The following is a 21,585-nucleotide window of genomic DNA, read 5'->3' as shown; positions in this document are numbered from 1 at the left end:
ACATTTCTTATTCCCCTCAAAATGCTCATCTTCTAGAAAGGGAGAACGATAAGTAAAAACTAAACAGCAAAACAGTGCAATAGTGCTTTGATATTAGTTCGTGTGTGTGTTTTGTGTGTGTTTGTGAGAGGGGGCCAGAGACATACATACATATAGCACATTAATGCTATCAGGAAAACTGGAAGCCATCTGGAAAATAAAATTAAATAGGATTCCTTTGCTAATTGATCACTATGTACCGAGATGTATGTATTTAAAGAAAGATAAAAGTACTAGGAGACTACTGACTGATTTCTCCCTTAGATGGGAAACAAGGCAGGGATGTCTGTTGTCACCACCCCTATTCAGTATCACATTGGAAGTCTTAGTCACTGTAATAGGGTTTTAACAAGAAATAAAAGGCACACAATTTGGAAAGAAAGAAAACTGCCTGGAATAGCAGAAAACATGATCGTCTACATAGAAAATCCCATAGAATCACCAAAAATGTTCCCAGAACTAATAAGTTTAGCAAAGTCACAGAATACAATTATATTTCTATATACTACCAATGAACTAGAAATCAAAATTTTAAAAGCAGTACCATTTATATTAGAATCCTCAAAATTGAAACACTAAGGTATAAACTTAAGATACGTGCAGAATCTGTATGCTAAAAACTATGAAATACTGATAAAGGAAATCAGAGATATAAATAAATGAATAGAGATACCACATACATGACTTGGAAGACTCAATATTGTTAAAATATCAATTCTTCCTCATTTAATCTACAGCTTCAATGCAATCCCAACCAAAGTCTCAGTGGTATTTGTAGAAATGAATAAGCTGATTCAAAAATTTATACAAAAAGGCAAAGGAACTAGAAGAGCCAAAACAATTTTTAAAAAGACTGAGGCTGGAGGATTCACACTACTAGGAAGCTACAGTAATCAAGACATTACGATACTGGAAGGAGGACAGACATATGGATCTGATGGAATGGAACAGAAGAGACCAGAAATAGATCCAGACATACATGGTCAATTGACTGTTTTTTTTGATGAGGAAGACTGACCCTGATCTAACATGTCTTGCCAATCTTCCTCTTTTTGCTTGAGGAAAATTGTCCCTGAGCTAACATCTGTGCCACTTTTCCTCTATTTTGTTTGTGGGACGCTACCACAGCATGGCTTTATGAGCAGTGTGTAGGTCCATGCCTGGGATCCTAACCCGCAAATCCCAGGCCACTGAAGCAGAGCTTGGGAACTTAACCACTATGCCACCTGGCTAGCCCCAAGTCAACTGATTTTTGACACAGGTGCAGAGGCAATTCAACAAAGAAAACATAATCTTTCCAACAAATGATCTGGAACAACTGGATAATCCATTTGGAAAAAAAGAAAGAACTTAGACCTCTACCTAACATCACACATAATAATTAATTCAAAATGGATCACAGACCTAAATGTATAATCTCAAATTATAAAATTTCTAGAAGAAAATAGAGGAGGAAATCTTTGTGACCTTAGAGTAGACAAAAATTTCTTGGAGGCAATATCAAAAGTACAATCCATAGATAACAATTCTGATTTTTATTAAAATTTATCAAAATAATTTCCACTCTTTGAAAGAAATCATTAAGAGAATGAAAATATAAGCCATGGACTGAGAGAAAATACTTGCAAATCAGATATCTGACAAAGGATTTATATCCAGAATAAATAAAGAACTTGCGTAACTTATTAATAGGAAAGCCTAATTTTTCAAATGGGCAAAAGACATAAACAGTTTGACACTTCACCAAAGAATGCATACAAACATGAAAATATAGAGACGTTAATCATTACAACAATACAAATTAAAGCACAATGAGACACTATTACACACCTAGTAGAATGACTTTTTAAAAAAACTGACAGTACCAAAAGCTGGAGAGGATGCAGAGCAACTGGCATTCTCATACCCTGCTGGTCAGAATGTTTTGGAAAACAATTTGGCAGTTTCTTATAGTTACACATACAATTAATGTATATAACCCAACAACCCTAGTCCTAGGTATTAACCCAAGAAAATAAAAACATGCTCAAAAAAAATCTCCACAGGAATATTTATACTGGCTTTATTCATAACCTCCAAAACCTGAAAATAACCCAAACATCCCTCAACTAGAGAACAGATTCCATAAATGAACTGTGGTAAATCTATGTAACAGAATATGACTCAGTAATAGAGAAGGAACCAATCCATAAGTGAACAAACCAACAACATGGACAAATCTTAGATTATGATAACTGAAAGACTACACACTGAATGATTCTGTTTCTTATGACATTCTGCAAATGGCAAAACCTTAAGGAGAGAAAAGAGATAAGTAGTTGCTAAGAGCTGGGGACCTGGGGAGGGGATGAATAGACAGGGGCACAAAAGAATTTTTAAGGGTGATGGACGTGTTCTATATCTTGATTGTGCTGGTCATTACATGGCTGTACGCGTTGGTAAAAAATCCACAGAACTGTGCACTAAAAAGAGTAAATTTTACTATATCTAAATTAGACTTTAATAAAAATAGAGAAAAGTATAAAAGCACTAGAAGAAGCCACACAACAGTTTTAAAACAATAATATAGGGGAGACACAAAAATTTAGAAGACAAAAAATTAATAAATTTAATCATCTAAAATATTAAATTTCTACATTGAAAAAAAGTAACTACAAAATGAAACAAATGACATAATCCACTATAAAAATAGGAAAAGAATAAAAACAAGCAATTCATAGAAAAAGAAACACAAAGGTATCTTAAACATATAAAAAGATGCTCGACCTTGTAAGAGAAATTCAAATTAAAACTACATGGACAAACCACTGTTCATCTCTCAAACTGGCAAAGATCAAGTGGTCTGAAACTGTATAGGTCCTGGAGCGAATGAAGTATTAATACTATCTTTGTAGGAGAGAAATTTGCCAGTATCTAGCAAATTGTGAATGCATATTCTACTGATATAGAAATATATTTCCAGGATACATTTTTAAGTGAACAAAGCAAGTCACATTATATCTATACAGTATGCCACCTTTTGTGTGAGAAAGAGAGAAAAAGAAGGTATATTTGTACTTGTTTTTATTTGTATATAGAAACATTTAATGACACGGGAAACATACATTTTATTTGTTTGGCGTGGGCTGCACAAATTTTACTTACGGGATGCAGAGTCGGGGAAAGACTTCTCAAGTAAAGTTTTATCTGGTTTTGATTATTGAATCATGTGAAATTGGGAAAAAATGGGGAAGGAGGAAAGGAATTTACCCTACAGTTGATATATTTGCACATGAACTAAGTGATATATGTAGGTGTTATATAATAAAGAATTTGTGTGGTCTTTGTCCTGGGTACCTGAGAGCTTCTAAATCCTTGGAATTTCCTGAGTAACAGCAGTGTCTTTCTTATTCATGGCTAGCCCCTAAAATGGTATCAGGGTTTATGCTAATAATGTGACTCATGGTACCCCCCTAGATTGATCCAGACTGGGGCTGGCCGTGCTAGAGAGAACAACCCTGTGATAAGAGGGTTGGGCTGTGAGTCACGTGATATTAGCCTGACTGCCTGACCACCTGAACTCTGGGGAGGGGAGAAGGGCTAGAAAATGAGGTTAATCATGTGGCCAATGACTCAATCCATCAAACATACAAATTGAATCCCCAATAAATAATCCTGACACTGAAACTTAGTTGAGCATCACATTGAGGACATGGAAACTTCGAGTTTGGGACCCTCTCAGATCTCACCTTACGCGTCTCTCCCTTTCACTGGTTTGGATTTCTATCCTTTTGCTATTAAAAAACTATAATCATGAGCATTTTTCTGAGTTCTGGGAGTCGTTCTAGCAAATTATCAAACCTGAGGTGTTGGTAGGAAGCCCCAAACTTATACCCAGTTGGTCAGAAGTGTAGGTGGCCTGGGAACCCCAGAGCTGCAGCTGGTTTCTGAAGTGAGGAGATTCCTGTGGAGGACCATGCCCTTAACTTGTAAAGTCCGCAGAACTGCACTGCAGTCAGTGGTAATCCATTGCAGCATTGTTTGCATTAGCAAAAGAACAACCTAGATATCAATGGGGAACAGGGTATACAACAGTAAAATGCTAAACAGCCACAAGCAATGAAAAAATTCTTTAAGTATTGATGGGGAATGAACTCAAGATAATGAAGGTAGAGACGGCAAATAAGATGTGTCCACACAAATAATCCATAACCAATCTATAAACCAAAATTGGCGTGAGTTTATTACGAGTTAGATCTCAGAACTAGCCGAGGGCCTTTCTTCACCAAGGAAGGAAGAGCATAGAAGTGAGACGTTCAGAGTGGTTATATACCATCTTGGAACAAAGAGCATACATTAAACACACCCAGGATACATTTTCATCAAAATTTCAAAGAGGTATTCAGTTGCAAATTGGCAGGTCAACATGACTGTGATGTCAGGAAAGGGACTAATCCAGGCATTACCAATAGGGCATAGGAGGGGAAGTATGCATTTTTATCTTAAGAGAGTGCTTCTTTCTTTTAATGGTTGAGCAGATGTACAACGAATGTTTGACAGGCCATAAGTCAGGCTTTTTAGTTTAAGTTGAATCAGTTTGGAACTCAAATAGTTACCCCATATATCTCAGTATGTGAAAATCTCTTGCCAGATGCATAACAGTGTGTCTAATGCACTAACTACCTATTGCGTATAAGGTGGAGAGTAACAGAGATATTTGTTTATATAATCATAAAATCTCTACGGACAAATAAGAAAATAATATCGGTCAGCTATAGTAAGGGAAACCAGTTGACTTGGGTGTGATGTGGCCAGAGGTGGAAGAGAAAATTTTTATGCTATACCCTTTGTATTCCTTTTAAATTATGAACCATACAATTGCCTGTTAAAATTAAATTTGAAAAGCTATACAGACGAATCAGATGCATACCAATGATAAGAATTACTTAAAACAATGCTTTGCTCAAAAAATATGTGAAGTATATGAAGATAGATTTATTTTACTCTGCCAGCTTGTGTGCCTCCAACTCAAAGATTGACAAACCAATTAAACTACAAATGTCTGGAGCTAGAGCCTGGAGACCTATACTTTCTTTTTGGTTTTGGTGAATCTGTGCCAATCTTCCCCTAAGACTGAAGCTGAACTAACATCTCTGCCAATCTTCCTCTATTTTATACGTTGGATGCCGCCACAGCACGGCTTGATGAGCAACATGTAGGTCTGTGCCAGGGATCTGAACCCATGAACCCTAGGCCGCTGAAGCAGAGCACACACATTTAACCACTATGCCACTGGGCAGGCCCTGGAGATCTATACTTCTAGTGATTCTACTTCAGAGCCAAGGTGTTGAACTACCATAGGACATGATTACTACGTGCAAAGCATTGTGCTAGCCAAACCAAGGTGATACAATAAAAATATTCCCTGCATATCTACCCAAACAGTTTGAAATCAACAATCCAAAGTAACATATGACACCTATGTTCTTGCAGCACTATTCACAATAACCAAGACCTGGAAACAATCCAAGTGCCCATCGATTGATGACCAGATAAAGATGATGTGGTATACACACAGACACACAGACACACAGACACACACAATGGAATACTACTCAGCCATAAAAAAAGACGAATTCATCCCATTTGCAACAACATGGAAGGAACTGGAGGGAATTATGCTAAGCGAAATAAGCCAGACTGAGAAAGACAAACACCAGATGATTTCACTCATATGTGGAATATAAACAAACACATGGACAAAGAAAACAGTTGAGTGGTTACCAGCGGAAGGGGGCGGGTGGGGGGCACAGGAGGTGAAGGGGAGCACTTATGTGGTGACAGTCAAGAAATAATGTGCAGGGGGCCGGCCCAGTGGTGCAGCGGTTAAGTGTGCACGTTCTGCTTCTCGGCTGCCTGGGGTTTGCCAGTTCGGATCCCAGGTGCAGACACGGCATCACTTAGCAAAAGCCATGCTGTGGTAGGTGTCCCACGTATAAAGTAGAGTCAGATGGGCACGGATGTTAGCTCAGGGCCAGTTTTCCTCAGCAAAAAGAAGAGGATTGGCAGTAGTTAGCTCAGAGCTGATCTTCCTCCAAAATAATAATAATAATAACAATAATAATAATAATGTGCTTATATTTCAGAGAATGTGTTTATTCTGAGCCCGGTAAGACATAAGTCACAGGCCAGAGATGCTGCTAGTTAACATAATTCCCAGCCAAAAATTATAGTAATAACAGACAGATCAAATAGGATATTTGAAAGTAACACAGCTTAAAAAAACTGATTCAGTCTGGCTTTCAATCCAGTCTGAGTGATAAATATTTTTTAATTTCAAGCTACTTCTTGAGATAATCAAATTTTGAAGAAAATCTAACTTTTAAAAATATTGCTTAAATGCAGTACTACGTACTTGACAACAGAGTAAGTTTTTTCCGTTTCTCCCTTAGTTTTGGCGTATTGGGTATATTCTAGAAAACTACTTGTATAGTAGTTTACATATATTTGGCTTGTTAAAATTTTTTCCTTGCATGCTTTTCAAAGGAGGGAATTATTTCTCTCAAGAGCCAAGTCTGGAAACAGTCATTTAAATACTGATTTAGGCCTTAAGTTCTCATATATAACTCTTGAAGCTATATACTTCCCAGAAAGCCCATTCTATCTCCTATCTTAATGAAACTAAATGTTTTCATAAGTACATGCTTCTCCAGAGGTCTTCTCAAGTGTTAACTGTTCCTTTGCTCACAGCCAGTATATCTTAGGAGTGGTGTGTGTGTGTGTGTGTGTGTGTGTGTGTTTTGGGAGGAGAGAGGGGAGCAGAGTCAGCATTCTTCTAGCCCCTGCTATAGCTATTAAAATGGCACTAGTTTACCTACCTATAAAAACCTTCCTTCTTTCGAGGCACATGCCATCTGGCTAGATGACCCTTCTATTTCTTGTCACTGTGTCTATCAAATCTCACTCCCGATTTCTGTATCTGGATCATAGTTGTCTCAGTTATCTAGCTGATTTCCTTTCTTTGTAGATGACATCTTGAACATCATACTTCACAATTTAACAACCTCCACACCAGTGATCCTCTCCACTTGGCTCTAACCACATATTCTAATGACCAAAACCCCCCAACTTGTCTCCTCTACTGAAACTGCCTTCGGTTCTGTAATTCTGTTACTATCCAACGTATCCCTCACAACCCATTACTTTCAATTGCTAAACATTCATTGTTAGGTCTTGTTCTTTGATCTATCCTCCCACTCTGTGGCTTTTGATTGGAGAGTTCAAGCCATTTACATTTACAGTGATTACTGAAATGTGGGGGCCTACCGCTGCCATTATATGTCTTGTTTTCCGGTTCTCTTCAATTTCCTTTGTTTCTCGTCCCATGGTTTAGTCTGTTCTGATGGAGAGCTGCTACTCTCTGTTGTTGTCCTTCTACTTATCTCCTTTGCTCTCGGAATAAGATTGTTTTTTGGTCATTGTTTTTGCTTTTTTGACAAGGTTTTTTTTCTCCTTTGAGATTATAATGAACATGGTCACACCATAAGTAAAGTCAGAAGTAGGACAGAGGACACTCTGAAGGCTAGTTTGGTCATCCGAGATCATTAAAAATGGCTGACCTCTAACAATATGTACAAAAATATAAAACGTAAATAAAAAATACAAACAAATTTTCCTTTTTAAAGTACTTTTAAGAAAAAAAGCAGGGCCTTAGAAGTTTTGGTTCTTTTTTCCTCCCCTGTTGCAAATTCACGTTGTGGTTGTGGTTGGGTGGTGAAGAGCGTGTGTCATCTGCGGGTGGCACTGCCTGCGGTGGGCAGGCGGGTGGACTCTCTACTCGAAGGTGACCACGTTTAGATTCTGAGATCAGAAGTGGAGGGTGAATAGGTCACGGAGGCCTTTTTTTTAAGTTTAACTTTTCCTTTTTTGCTGTCTAGTCATCCTCGTCGGTCTTCTGCTTCTTGGTGTCAACATCGTCGTCCTCGTCATCTTCAGCTGCCCGTTTGCCCGTAGCTGCCTCAGCCTCCTCATCTTCATCTCCATCCTCTTCCTCACCATCGCCTTCCTCCTCCTCTTCCTCCCCACCTTCTTCCTCTTCTTCATCTACCTCATTGTCAGCCTCCTGCTCCCCATTTTCCTCATTAGCATTCCCATTAGCAGGTGCGTCTCTTCCATTCTCTGCCTCCTCCACAACTTCCTTCTTCTCCTTTAAGTCCTTGGTGGTGATCTCGGAGCTGGTGTCCACGGCTGCGTCTGACACGGTGGGGCACACCGGTGATCCGATGCAGCGGATTAAAAAGGCGAGAGTTAGAGGACTCTGGCGACAAAGCTGCCGGAGTCGGCGGCAGCTGAGGTGCACGGCAGAGGTGGCTGCGGCAAGCGGGTGCCGGGTACGGGAACAATGCAAAGACGGCTTTTCAGAGCAGCCAGTCAAAATGTTGGTAATTGTCAAAGCTGGGTAATCAATCATAGGGGTTCATTAATGTCTTCTCTGTGTGACAAAATTTAAGAACTAAATCACATTAAAAATTTAAAAGTTAAAGAAAATCAATTATATAGTGATATTTCAAAAAGAGAGAATAATGCAATATTAGATTGACACCTCCCTATGATTCTATTCACACATAACACTATCTCAGAAAGAGAAGTTACAAAAAGTTAAAGTGGCTGGGTCCAAATTTAGTCTCTGAACTTTACAGCAACATGTATGTCAGCCAATTTAGGGAATCTAGGAGATGTGATAGATCTAAATCAAGGTTTCTCAAAGTCAGTACTACCAATATTTTAAGCCAGACAATTATTTGTTGTGGAGTCCTGTCCTGTCCACTGTAGGATGTTTAACAGCATCTCTGGCCTCTCCCACTAGATGCCTGTAGCATATCCCCTCTCCAAGTTATGACACCAGAAACATGTCCATGTATTGCCAAATATCCCCTGATCTAAGCACTGATCGAAACTCATGATTTCTTAGAATGGTGAGCTTATTATAAAAAGAAAAAGGGACTTAGTAGTATATTCCTCAAAATCTGCCAAAACAACTTGAGTAAAGCAGCATTAGACCAGCCAGCATCAGACAAGATATTTTCTCCATCTTAATACACTCAAATATCTGAATAGAAATGTGATGTTTTTAAAAATGTAAATATGTACATTTCCTTACTTTTAAACACAACATGCTAAACAAAGTAGGCTTTTTGTTTTAGGAAGACTAGCCCTGAGCTAACTGCTGCCATTCCTCCTCTTTTTGCTGAGGAAGACTGGCCCTGAGCTAACATCCATGCCCATCTTCCTCTATTTTATATGTGGGACGCCTACCACAGCATGGCTTGCCAAGCAGTGCCATGTCTGCACCCGGGATCCAAACCAGCAAACCCCAGGCTGCTGAAGCAGAATGTGCGCACTTAACCGCTGTGCCATCAGGCCGGCCCCCAAATTCGGCTTTTTTGATGATTCAAGACAATGAACACGATATATATTTATATTCAGCTTATTCAAAAAAATAGGAGTGACATCACAAAATACAGTGGAGTAGAAACTTCCAAAACTCCATTCTTTCACAAAAGCAATGAATAATCTGGCAAAAACTGTCAGAATCAACACTTTCAGAAGTCTGGGATCTAATCAAAACCTTACAACAACCAAGAGAATACTTAATGAAGAAAGAAGCTGCTGAGCTTTTGTAAGAAAGTCCTACTGCATTTTAACTTACCTGCTCACCATCCTCAACTCACAGACACGGCCACAGACACAAAGATGGCAGTCCACAATGGTGCAGGGTGTTGGTACTAAAGGGACCAATATGGGAGACCTTATTCTCAAAGAATTGTGGTTGCGTGTTGTAAACTATCTGGTATCTCCCGGAAAGACTGGCTCAAGAGTATGCCTTTGTCCCACCAGCCTTGGAGATTCCCAGAGCTGAAGCAGCTTACTGGGCAGTGTCTGTCAAAGGCATTTAAAAACAAATGTTTAGCCATAGTTACCTCCAGTTAAGAGATAACAGAGGAAGCAAGAGACAGACCAAACAGCATAGGAAAGAAGCAGCTGGGGAAGAAGATACTTAGGAGAACAAAGGCTTTGAAAAGCTCCCACGTCTACTGGGAAATCTAGAAGATCACATGCATGCCTAGGGATGAATACATGCTCAGAAAAGACAGAGGGAGACCCTAAGATTTCACTTCTGGTTGACCTTTCAGCTCTGAGAATACAGGAAGTGAAGGGCAAGGCACAGCTGTAAGCAGTCTGGCTGAATCTTGAGTACTTTGCAATACAAAGGCAATTTGCAAAGACTAGGAGAATTGTTGTGTGGTTTCTTTTTCCATCCAGGAAATCTCTGCCAATCATAGCTGACCACTAAGATAACAGAACAGAGAATTTAGTGGGCATACACACAAAGAATATAGATTTTACAAAAATAGTTTAGAAGAGTCATTAAAGAAACAAATAATAACCCATAAAAAGAGCAACAAACTCTGGTGAAGGAAAAGAATCAGATTTCCAGTTACCACATTATAATATTCAAAATGTCCAGTTTTCAAAAAAAAAAGAAAATGTGAGCCATGCAAAGAAACATGAAAGTATGTCCTATTCATAGGAAAAAAAAGAAACAGAAACTGTCCCTGAGTAAGGCCACACACTGGACTTACTAGACAAAGACTTTAAATTAAATTTACATATGCTCAAAGAACTAAAGGAAACCATGGACAAAGACTGCAGTAATCATAAATGATGCCTCACCAAGTAAAGAATATCAATAAAAAGATGGACATTATAAAAAGGAACCAAACAGAAATTTTGGAGCTGAAAAATACAATAACCAAAACAAAAAAGAGCTAGTTCTTTGAAAAGAGCAACAAAATAGACAAATTGTTAGCTAGACTAATGTAGAAAAAAGAGAAGATCCAAATTACTAAGATCAAAAATGAAAGTGGGGGGCTGGCCCCGTGGCCGAGTGAGTGGTTAAGTTCGCACACTCCACTTCGGCAGCCCAGGGTTTTGCCGGTTTGAATACTGGGCACAGACATGGCACCATTCATCAAGCCATGCTGAGGTGGCATCCCTCATGCCACAACTAGAAGGACCCACAACTAAAAATACACAACTATGTACCGGGGGGCTTTGGGGAGAAAAAGGAAAAATAAAATCTTTAAAAAAAAAAAAAAGAAAGTGGACACATTTCTATCAACCTGGGGGGGCAGGGGGAAGGTGATCATGAAAAACTGCATGCCAACAAATTGCCTAATCTCCATGAAATGGACAAATTCCTAGAAACACACAAACTATCAAAACAAACTCAAAAAGAAATAGAAAAGCTGGACAGACCTCTAACAGAGATTGTAACAGTAGTCAAAAATCTCCCAACAAAGAAAAGCCCAGAACTAGAAGGTTTCACTGGTGAAACTTACCAAACATTTAAAGAAAAATTAACATCAACTCTTCTCAAAATAGAAGGAGAGGGAACATGCAATACTCTCTTCAACACAGTGCTGGGACAATGGATACCCACATTCTTTAAGGCCAGCACTGTCTTGATAGCAAAGATAGAAAAAGAAATCACAAGGGCAAAAACAAACTGTAGGCCAATATTCATTATGAATATAGATGCAAAAATCCTCAACAAAATACTAGCAAACCAAATCCAGCAGCATATTAAAAGGACTATAAACCATGACTAAGTGGGGTTTTTCTCAGAAATGCAAGACTGGTAAACATTAGAAAGAAAAACAAACAAACAATATAATGTGCCAAGTTAACAGAATGAAGGGAAAAAGCCCCATGATAATCTCAATGCAGCAGAGAAAAAGCATTTGATAAAATCCAACATTCTTTCATGATAAAAGTACTCAATAAACTAGAAGGGAGCTTCCTTGCCATGATAAAGGGCACTTACGAAAACCCATAGCTAACATCATAGGTAATGGTGAAAGACTCAATGCTTTCCTTGTAAGATCAGGAAAAAGACAAAGATGCCCACTTTGTCCACTTCTATTCAACACTGTACTGAAGTTCTAACCAGATTAACTACGCAAGAAAAAGTAATAAAAGGCATCCAAACTGGAAAAGTAGTAGTAAAACTATCTCTATTAGCAGATGATATGATCTTATATACAGAAAATTGTAAAGAATCTCAAAAAAAAACTGTCAAAACTAATGAACGAATTCAGCAAAGTTCAACTCACAAAATCAGCTGTCTTTCTAAACACTAGCAATGAACAATCTGAAATTAAGAACACAATTCCTTTTACATTAGCATCAAAAAGAATCAAAAACTTTGGAATAAATTTAACCAAGGAGATGCAAGATTTATAAACAAAAAACTACAAAATAGTGTTGAAAGAAATTAAATAAATTTCAAATAAAAGGGAAGACCTCATATGATCATGGATTGGAAGACTTAATATTGTTAAGACAGAAATACTTCCCAACGTGATCTACAGATTCAATGTAATTACCATCAAAATCACAATGGTTTTTTTTTTTTGCAGAAACAGAAAAGGTGATCATAATATTCATAATGGAAACGCAGGGATACAGAATAGTCTAAACATTCTTGAAAAACGAGAATATAGAAGACTCATACTTCCTGATTTCAAACCTTATTACAAAGCTACAGTAATCAAAACAATGTGGTACTAGCATAAGGACAGATATATAGATCAATGGAATATAACTGAGAGTTGAAAAATGAAACCATACATCTATGGTCAATCGACTTTGGACAAGGGGACTAAGACCACTCAATGGGAAAGAATAGGTTCTTTAAGAACTACTGCTGAGACAACTCAATATCCACGTGCAAAAGAATGAAACTGGAGCCTTACCTCATGACATATTTAAAATAGATCAAAGACCTAAGGGTAAGAGCTAAAACTGTAATACTCTTAGAAGAAACTATAGGGGCGAATCTTCATCACCTTGGATTTGACAATGGTTTCTTAGATATGGCAATGAAAGCATAATAAGCAATAAGAAAAACTGATAAATTGGACTTTATCAAAATCAAAAACTTTTGTGCACAGGACACTATTAAAAAAGTGAAAAGACAACCCACTGAATGAGAAAATATCTGCAAATTATACATCCAATAAGAGTCTAGTATCCAGAATATATAAAGTAGCACTACACAACTCAAGAGCAAAAAGACTAAACAATGGACAAAGGGCTTGAATGAACATTTCTCCAAAGATACTCATATGGCCAACAAGCACATGAAAAGATGCTTAACATCATTAGTCATTTGGGAAATGCAAATCAAAACTACAATGAGATGATATTTCATACCTACAAAATGGCTATAATAGAAAAAAAAAGGAAAATAAGTGTTGGTGAGGATGTGGAGAAACGGGAACCCTCAAGCACTGCTTATATAAAACAGGGTTAACTGTTGTGGAAAACAGTTTGGTGGTTCCTCAAAAGTTAAACAGAGAATTACCACATGAACTAGCAATTCCACTCCAAGATATATACCCAAAAGAATTAAAAACAGGTGTTCAAACAAAAAGGTAAAGGAACGTTCACAGTGGCACTATTTACAACAGTCAAAAGGAAGGAAGAAATAATCCAAAAGTTTATCAACTGATCAACAGATAAAATTTGGTATATCCATACAATGGAACATTACATAGCAATAAAGAATAAAGTACTGATATAGGCTAAAACATGGATGAACCTTGAAAATATTATGCTAAGTGAAAGAGGACAGACACAAAAAGCCACATATTCTATGATTCTGTTTTATGAAATATCCAGAATAGGCAAATCCATAGAGGCAGAAAGCAGACTAGTCGTTGCCAAGAGCTGAGAGGGGGAAATGGGGAGTAACTGCTTAATGGGGATGGAGTTTCCTTTTGGGTTGATGAAAATGCTCTGAACGAGATAGTAGTGATGGTTGCGCAACACTAATGTACTTAGTGCCAGTGAATTGTACATTTTATAACACTTAAAATAGTAAAGTTTATGTTATGTAAATTTTACCTCAATAAGAAGAAAAAAAAAAGGATGAAGTAGGTAGCTACTTATTATGGTGTTTTGCTAGTGCGGATCTGGAAATAATACAACAATCAACTAAAAAGATATTGACTGAAACACTGGAAATGTAATTTACCCCTTTGAAAAATAATTCAAATTACTTAAATATCTAAAGGGCAGAATGTACATCAACTTGATGGAATATGATGCAACCATTAAAAATTATAATTAAGAAGATTATGTAGCAACTAGGTGAAGTGTGACACTGGAATGAGATGAAGCTGGGTTTGAACTCACATTAAATATGGGAGCTCCATATTTAATAACATGTCCTTGACAAACATTTTTTATGAAATAACAATACATGAGGAGTCGTAAAGCATCTAGCACAATGTATTTTGCTAAATGAAAAGGTTATAAAACTGCATATACCTTTTGTTTAGATGTATATGCTACTCATTCCAACAGTTATTGAGTTGTTACTATGTGCTAGATACTGGCAACAAAAGATGGCACAACATTGTTGTAAAGGAGTTATAGTTTAGTAAAGGAGACAAGCACACACACAAAGTGTTTATGATAGGAAGACATACAATGATGACTAAGAAAGCCCAGGCCTAACAAGGCGCACAAAGAAAATGTTTATAAATAATTAATGAAACACATTATATAGTCATAGAGAAAGTGCAGCTAACCAATCTAGTGGAGTAGGCTGAACTGAGTGTGTGTGTTCACGTGTGTAGTCAGATATCACTTCTGCCAGGATGACTGTCTTTAAACAATAAGGAGTCGGCCAAATAAAGGTAAAAAGGCATTTGTAATAAAGACGGCAGGATGCAAAGTTGGCCAGGATGCTAAACAATGGAAAGTGGCAGACTACAACTGGAAATATAAATTGATACAGCCTCTGTGGAGGGGGATTGACACAGGTAGCAAAATTATGAATGTACATCCCACTGAAAAAGATGTCCAAAATATATCAATTTGGAGGGAAAAGTACACAACCACCAAGTAAGCCACCTTGTGTGCTAAAAGGCGGAGGAAAATAAGAACAGATTTGTATATGCTTGTCTATTGTAAAACCTGCATCACCAATACCCCCTTTCTTTAGTCTCCTCAGCATCACAGGGCAGAAGTCTGGAACTACATTTCCCAGAATCCCTTTTCCCAAGTGATTCAAGGATAGTGTCCATCAATGAGGGACACTCATGCAAAATTTAATGAAGAGAAGCAGCAGCCATCATTTCTCATGGCAACTGTGAGTAAATGCATGGGCAGACAATAGGCATAAAGTTTGAAGTAGATGCTATATGAGAATCATCTGCTTTTTCTAGACTTAATATTGTACAGTGTCAATTTTCCAAATTAAATCTGTAACTTCAATGGAAGACTAGTTAAGCTCAACAGTTTCCATAGCAATTTGGAATTTCAAAAAATGTATACAGAGGTGCTGGTCTGGCATCATAGAGGTTAAGTTTGCCTGGTCTGCTTCAGCAGCCTGGGGTTCATGGGTTCAGATCCTGGGTGAGGACCTACACACCACCACTCATCAAGCTATGCTGTGGTGGCATGCCACATACAAAATAGAGGAAGATTGGCACAGATGTTAGCTCAGCAACAATCTTCCTCAAGCAAAAAGAGGAAGATTAGCAACAGATGTTAGTTTAGGGCCAATCCTCTCCACCAAAAACAAAAAAAGAACGTATACAGAAAACCAAAGGGTAAAGAAAAGCCAATTTTGAAAAAAACAAAAAATTTGAACTTCACACCATATACAAAAATAAAATTCCAGGTGGGTTAAAATACTAAGTAAATGGGTAGAGAAACTGCAAAATTTTAGAAGAAACAGAATATTTTTAGACCTTTATGGGTTTCTTACACAAGAAAGGAAAAAAGAACATAAAAGATCAATAAGTATGATTACATTACAATCTAAAATTTCTGAACAAGTCTCCATAAACAAAGCGAAAAGACTAGCAACATACTGAGATGTATATATAACAAAACCAACAAAAAATTCATAGCATACACATATGTACACACACGCACACACAGACCCCTACAACTGCATTATAAGAAAGGAAACAAACACTTCATACAAAAAATTCCAATTTGTGAAAACATATGAAAATATAGTCAATACAAGTCGGAACCCGAGAAATACAAATTAAAACACAAGATAATACTGGGCAGCCCCTGGCCTAGTGGTTAAGATCAGCACGCTCCACTTCAGTGGCCTGGGTTCACGGGTTTGGATCCTGGGCACAGACCTACACCACTCATCAGCCATGCTGTGGCAGCAACCCACACACAAAATAGAGGAAGACTGGCACAGATGTTAGCTCAGTGCTAATCTTCCTTAAGCCAAAAAAAGGGGAAGACTGGCAAGGGATGTCAGCTCAGGGCTAATCTTCCTCAGCAAAAAAAACAAAACAAGATAGTACTTCATGCCCATCAGACTGTAAAAACTGAAATCAAACTAAAACAATTATCAATAAGTTTGAGAGTAAAGAGGCAATATAATTGGTACAACCACTTTGGAGAAAATAAAAATTACAAAGTAAAGGTGAACGTGTATGTATTCTATGATCCAGCAAGTCTACTTCATCAATCTCAGAGAAACTTTGATATGTACACAAGGAGACACCAGAACATCTACTGCAGCACTGTTTGTAATAGCACAGAACTGGCAACCATCTAACTGCATTGCTAGGAGAATAAACTGAGGTTTAGTTGTATAAGATATATAGCAATTATAACAAATGTATAAACATGGATAAATTTTAAAAACAATGCTGCAGGGGCTAGCCCCGGGGCTGAGTGGTTAAGTTCGTGCATTCCACTTGCTGGCCCAGGGTTTCGCCGGTTTGGATCCTGGGCGCAGACACAGCACCACTCATCAGGCCATGTTGAGGTGGTGTCCCATTTGCCCCAACTAGAAGAACCCACAACTAAAAAAATACACAACTACACACTGGGGGGATTTAGGGAGAAAAAGAAGAAAAAATAAAAGGAGATTGGCAACAGTTGTTCACTCAGGTGCCAATCTTTAAAAAAAGAAAGAAAGAAAGAAAAAAAACCCAATGCTGCAAAAGACACATATAGTATACTATTTAACAGTTTAGAAAATGGGGCCAGCCTATTGGCACAGTGGTTAAGTTTGGCGTGCTCCGCTTCGGCAGCCCAGGTTCCCAGGTTTGGATCCCAAGTGTGGACCTACACCACTCACCAAGCCATTCTCTGGCAGCGACCCATACACAAAATAGAGGGAGATGGGCAAAGATGTTACCTCAGGGTCAATCTTTCTCACCAAAAAAAAAAAAGTTTAGAATAATGATGGTACATATTATTTATGATATTCTTTATGGATATGTAAGTACAGCATAAGTGCAAAAAACTGAATGATGTAAGTCAACTTTCAAGATAGTTACCTAAGGAAGGATGGGAGTGGGGCTCTAGCTGTATATATAACTATTTTATTCTCTAAGAAACACAAAGCAAATATGGTGAAGTATTAACATCTGTTTATTCCTGGTGATAGGTATTTAAGTTTCTATTGAATTTTATTTTATCCTGCATGTCTGAAAGTTTCAATCTAACTAAAAACTATTTTTCAAGAAAGATCATTCTCCTTGGTTTCAGTGTAGAAGATGAACTGAAATGGGGGCAAGCCTGGAAAAGGGTAGACTGGTCAGAGAACTACATTAATCCAAGTAAGAAATGACAACAGCATGAACTAAGACCATGAAAGTGGGAAGGAGAGAGATCTATATTGCACATATATATGAATGAGGACTGGAGAGTTCTTCATACAGTTATGCAAGCCTAGTATGCCTGCGAGTCATTTTCTTTTCTTTAAGATCTCCTATATTGTTGAAATATTTGTGCATATACAACAACCCAAAGTAAAAAAACAAAAGTCCCCCAACGTCAGCTTGATTTTGGGGTTGTCTTATAAAATTCAAGTTGAATTACATCACCTCTAGGTAGTGAACTTAGGCTGCCTTTCTACCAAATTATTTATTAAAAATCAAACCCTCAGAAGCCTCTATCCAGAAACTCCACACTACTATTATTAAATCTGATTCACAGTATTATCATAATGTCTGTATTGTGAACACAAATGTACCAAAGACACATCCTTGTCAACCTGCACCAAAACGTGTCACTTTCACTATGTGTATCACATGAAAGCTGGTAGCTTATAAACAAAGTCTAAAATTCATCATCTCTAATCATAACCTGAAAATAATTCTAGAGACATGGGCCTCAATAGTCATTAACACTGGATCCCATACAGAATTACAGGCAAGAATGTCACAAATTCCAAAAGGATGTAAAAGAATACTGAGATAATGAGTCAACCATACTGAACAACAATGTCCCGATAAATATAATTTGAATCTGAGAGTATGCTTTCATCAAAACTAGTATTTCAGATGATTCCAACTTATATATGTGTACATGTATATGCATTCACACACATTCATGAGAATGCACAGATGACAGCCCAAAGAGACCAGCTCTGATTAAGGAGAGAATGTAGGTCCAGAGGCCCACCAGGTCACCCACTCTCCTTTCTACAACAAAGCACTGCACTAAGATCCTAGGACCCTGAGAAACACCATAGGAAATGTACTGCTTTTAGACAGTTACCAAAAACATGGTAAGCCCCGGCAGCCATTTGTATGTGTAATTTTTTCGTTTAAATATTGACGTAATATAACTTTTAGAACTAAACAGTAGTTTCTTATGTAATGTACTTACCTTTACCCTCTGCTCTACATTTTTCCTCTTTTCGTTCTGGCTCCTAACCTTTGCCCTGCCTTTGTCTTTTATTAGATGAAGTCAGATGCAACTAACTATGATCTTTGACTTACAAATATGAACTACTGCACAAGTAATCACACTAGTAGTTACAAGAAATGGTCATGTTTTAGAGTTAGAACAGATCTAGAATGAGCCCTGTGACCTCAGTAAAGTCATTTAATCTCTCTGAGCCTGAATCTCCTTACTGTAGTAAGAATAATGCCATTTACCTCAAATTCATATAAAGTGCTCAGTACACTTTAAGTACTTAATAAACATAAATCCCTTCCCCGTCTTTCTCCTTTCCTCCATCCACCCCCAGAGTAGCTGCTGTGTCTCTCGTCTTTAAGGACCAATTCAGAAGAGTAGAACTTAGGAAGTAAACAAAAAGAAATCTTTCTAGATCACACGAAGGTGCCTCAGGTAGTAACCAAGAAGGGGACAGAAAAGGGGTATGAAGCAGCAGCCAGGGCTCTAAACACTACTCAAGCAGAAGAGCTCTGCCTTTGTCATAAGATATTGGTATACAACACAGAATGCATCTGTTAAAATGGATCCGGTGGCTTTCAAAAAATGAATTCTGAAAAAATCATCAGTGTCAAGAATTTCACCTTTCCTCAATACAAACGTATATCCACAAAAACTGCACCTTCAAGAGCCACTGAGGTAACTGTCTTGTTCAACAGTTCATTTCTTCCCTGTCAGAGGGCAGAGGGAGGTCTGCCCAGCAAACAGCCGCCACAGCAACAACTCATCTGTCAAAAGCAACCAGTACCGTTCAAGACCCAATCCTTTGTATTTCTGCAAAAAGGGAAATTTTTGGAAAGCTATTGGAGATGTCTCACATAGGAGAAGGGTGGAATAACTAAATTATGGCAAGAAAAGGAATGCAGACAAGCGTGAGGAACCATTAGAACCAGGCATTCAAACAGCCAAGACACTTATCAGACAACGGGCATTGTTCTCTCTCAATGCAGACCAGCCTCCTTTAAAGAATGGCAAATATGAACAGGGACAGCTCTCAAGTGCTACACTTTACTACACCTGTCACCATAGAGAGATGATTCTCTTCCTTGGTTTCAGTTTAAAACTCCCAGGGAATTCCAATTGGCCCATGTGAAGGGAGGTAGGGGACTGATCATGTAGTGGTCTTTGGAAGTCCCTTAGAACCATGTGGTAAAGGACAGAGAGAAGGGAGAGACAGACCCAAAAGTAAAGGGGTACTGTTCCCAGAAGGCAGGAAAGGAAACCAATGTAATCATTATAGTGCGACAGTAGAAAAAGTTTTTGGAATCAAAGAGATCTTGGTTAAAATTCTTACTTGATTAGGTAGCCAACAATAAACCCTAGGGAAGTTATAATCTCTGAATTAGTTTCCTCATCTATAAAATGAAACTAAAGTAAGATTTAGAAAAAAAAATTCATAAAGTTCCTAGCATAGTTCCAGTACATAAGTATAAATATAGAAATATTTTATTAGATCACTAATGCATTAAATCTCACTTTTTTCACCAGTAAAGTTAGAAATAATTACTTAAATGTTTACACATTCATTGTATTAAGTGTTTATGAAACTTCCTGGCATACAACAGGCATTCTTCTGTCATTCACAATCACAAAATTTCAGAAAAATCAACCTGATACTTGATTATCTCCAATAAGTATTCAATGCCACCTCTACACTAGAAAAGCTCTCCCTTACACTGAGCTGAAATCACTTTCAGCACTTTTCATCCACTAGTTCTTAGTCTGACATATGATAAAGGTCCATTCCTGCTTCTCCATGCCAGGCCTCCAAATATTGGAGGCAGCCATGATGCCTGCCATTCACTTGCCCAGGTTAATTTTCCCAGCTACACACTCCTATTTGCTTTATTATTCCATATAACATGATTTCAAGTGTCTCTCTCCTCTGAACACACACCTATAGCCAGAAATGTGTTAATTCAGTTGTGGAATAGTCAGAATTGAGGCCTCCTTGCCATATCCCTTGCATCAACTATTACATTTCGTTTTGTCACATGTGGTGATGAGCCAGCAAGATATGCCCCTCACACCTTCCATCAACAATATGCTATTGGAATTAGTTTCTGGATGGAAAGACAGCTCTTACATTTCTCCCTATTCAATTTCACTTTGTCTGATTCAGCTGATCACATCAGCCTATCAAGATCAATCCTCAATTCTTTAATCTGCCATCCAAAGTCTTCATTATGTTAGACAGTCAATATTGATGTTCAGCAATATTTCTGGGTCTCTTCCTTCCAAGTTTATGATAGGATGCCACTTCCTTACCCACCCAACACCCAAGTTGAGTGTGGTCGTATAACTCGCTTTGATCAATTAAATGTGAGTTGAAGTGATATGACAGAATCAATGGCTCAAGTAGACAGAAAGAGTGAGAGAAAAATCACCAAAAAGATTGAGTCTGGCTCTGATAATAACTGTACAATCTTATACAAGTTAAAGATCCTCTCTAGGCCTCAGTTCTCTCATCTTTGATCTAGATGATTAAGGTTTATTTCCAGCATACCACCTATTTTTAATGACTTCACATTTTATTTATCTAGAATGTCAGTTATAGGCATCTCTTATACAAATATCTTTAATAGCAACAAAAACAAAAGCCCCAAAGAGTAATTAAATGCTAACAATTACTTTCGAAAGCAAGCAGAAAACACAAAAAGCACACACACGGTGTCAAGGGCTGGAAGAAAACTGTACCTGTGATCAGCTTTCTCTGGGATAGCAAAAAACCCACAAACTTTATAAATCTAGAAAGTGTGAGTTAAA

The 21,585-nt window shown here is 37.8% G+C and overlaps 2 protein-coding genes across 7 annotated transcripts in view; both read right to left on the bottom strand.

The window, feature by feature from the left end:
- The window catches only part of ANKRD28 (ankyrin repeat domain 28), a 200,659-nt gene that overhangs the window by 137,706 nt on the left and 41,368 nt on the right, over positions 1–21,585 (bottom strand). The gene's annotated exons all lie outside the window — the stretch shown is intronic.
- LOC103561487 (prothymosin alpha-like) lies at positions 7,500–20,942 on the bottom strand. The gene has a single exon (XM_070577525.1). The coding sequence runs from the start codon at positions 8,486–8,488 to the stop codon at positions 7,952–7,954; it is 537 nt and encodes a 178-aa protein (XP_070433626.1). The 5' UTR covers positions 8,489–20,942; the 3' UTR covers positions 7,500–7,951.

The sequence above is a fragment of the Equus przewalskii genome, chromosome 15 (genome assembly GCF_037783145.1).
Source record: "Equus przewalskii isolate Varuska chromosome 15, EquPr2, whole genome shotgun sequence".
In the NCBI taxonomy this organism is placed as follows: Eukaryota; Metazoa; Chordata; class Mammalia; order Perissodactyla; family Equidae; genus Equus; species Equus przewalskii.
This window is presented reverse-complemented; position numbering and strand designations above follow the sequence as displayed.

Excerpts from the sequence above, each read along its gene's own strand:
- LOC103561487 (XM_070577525.1), bottom strand. The coding sequence starts at position 8,488 with ATGATTGATTACCCAGCTTTGACAATTACCAACATTTTGACTGGCTGC.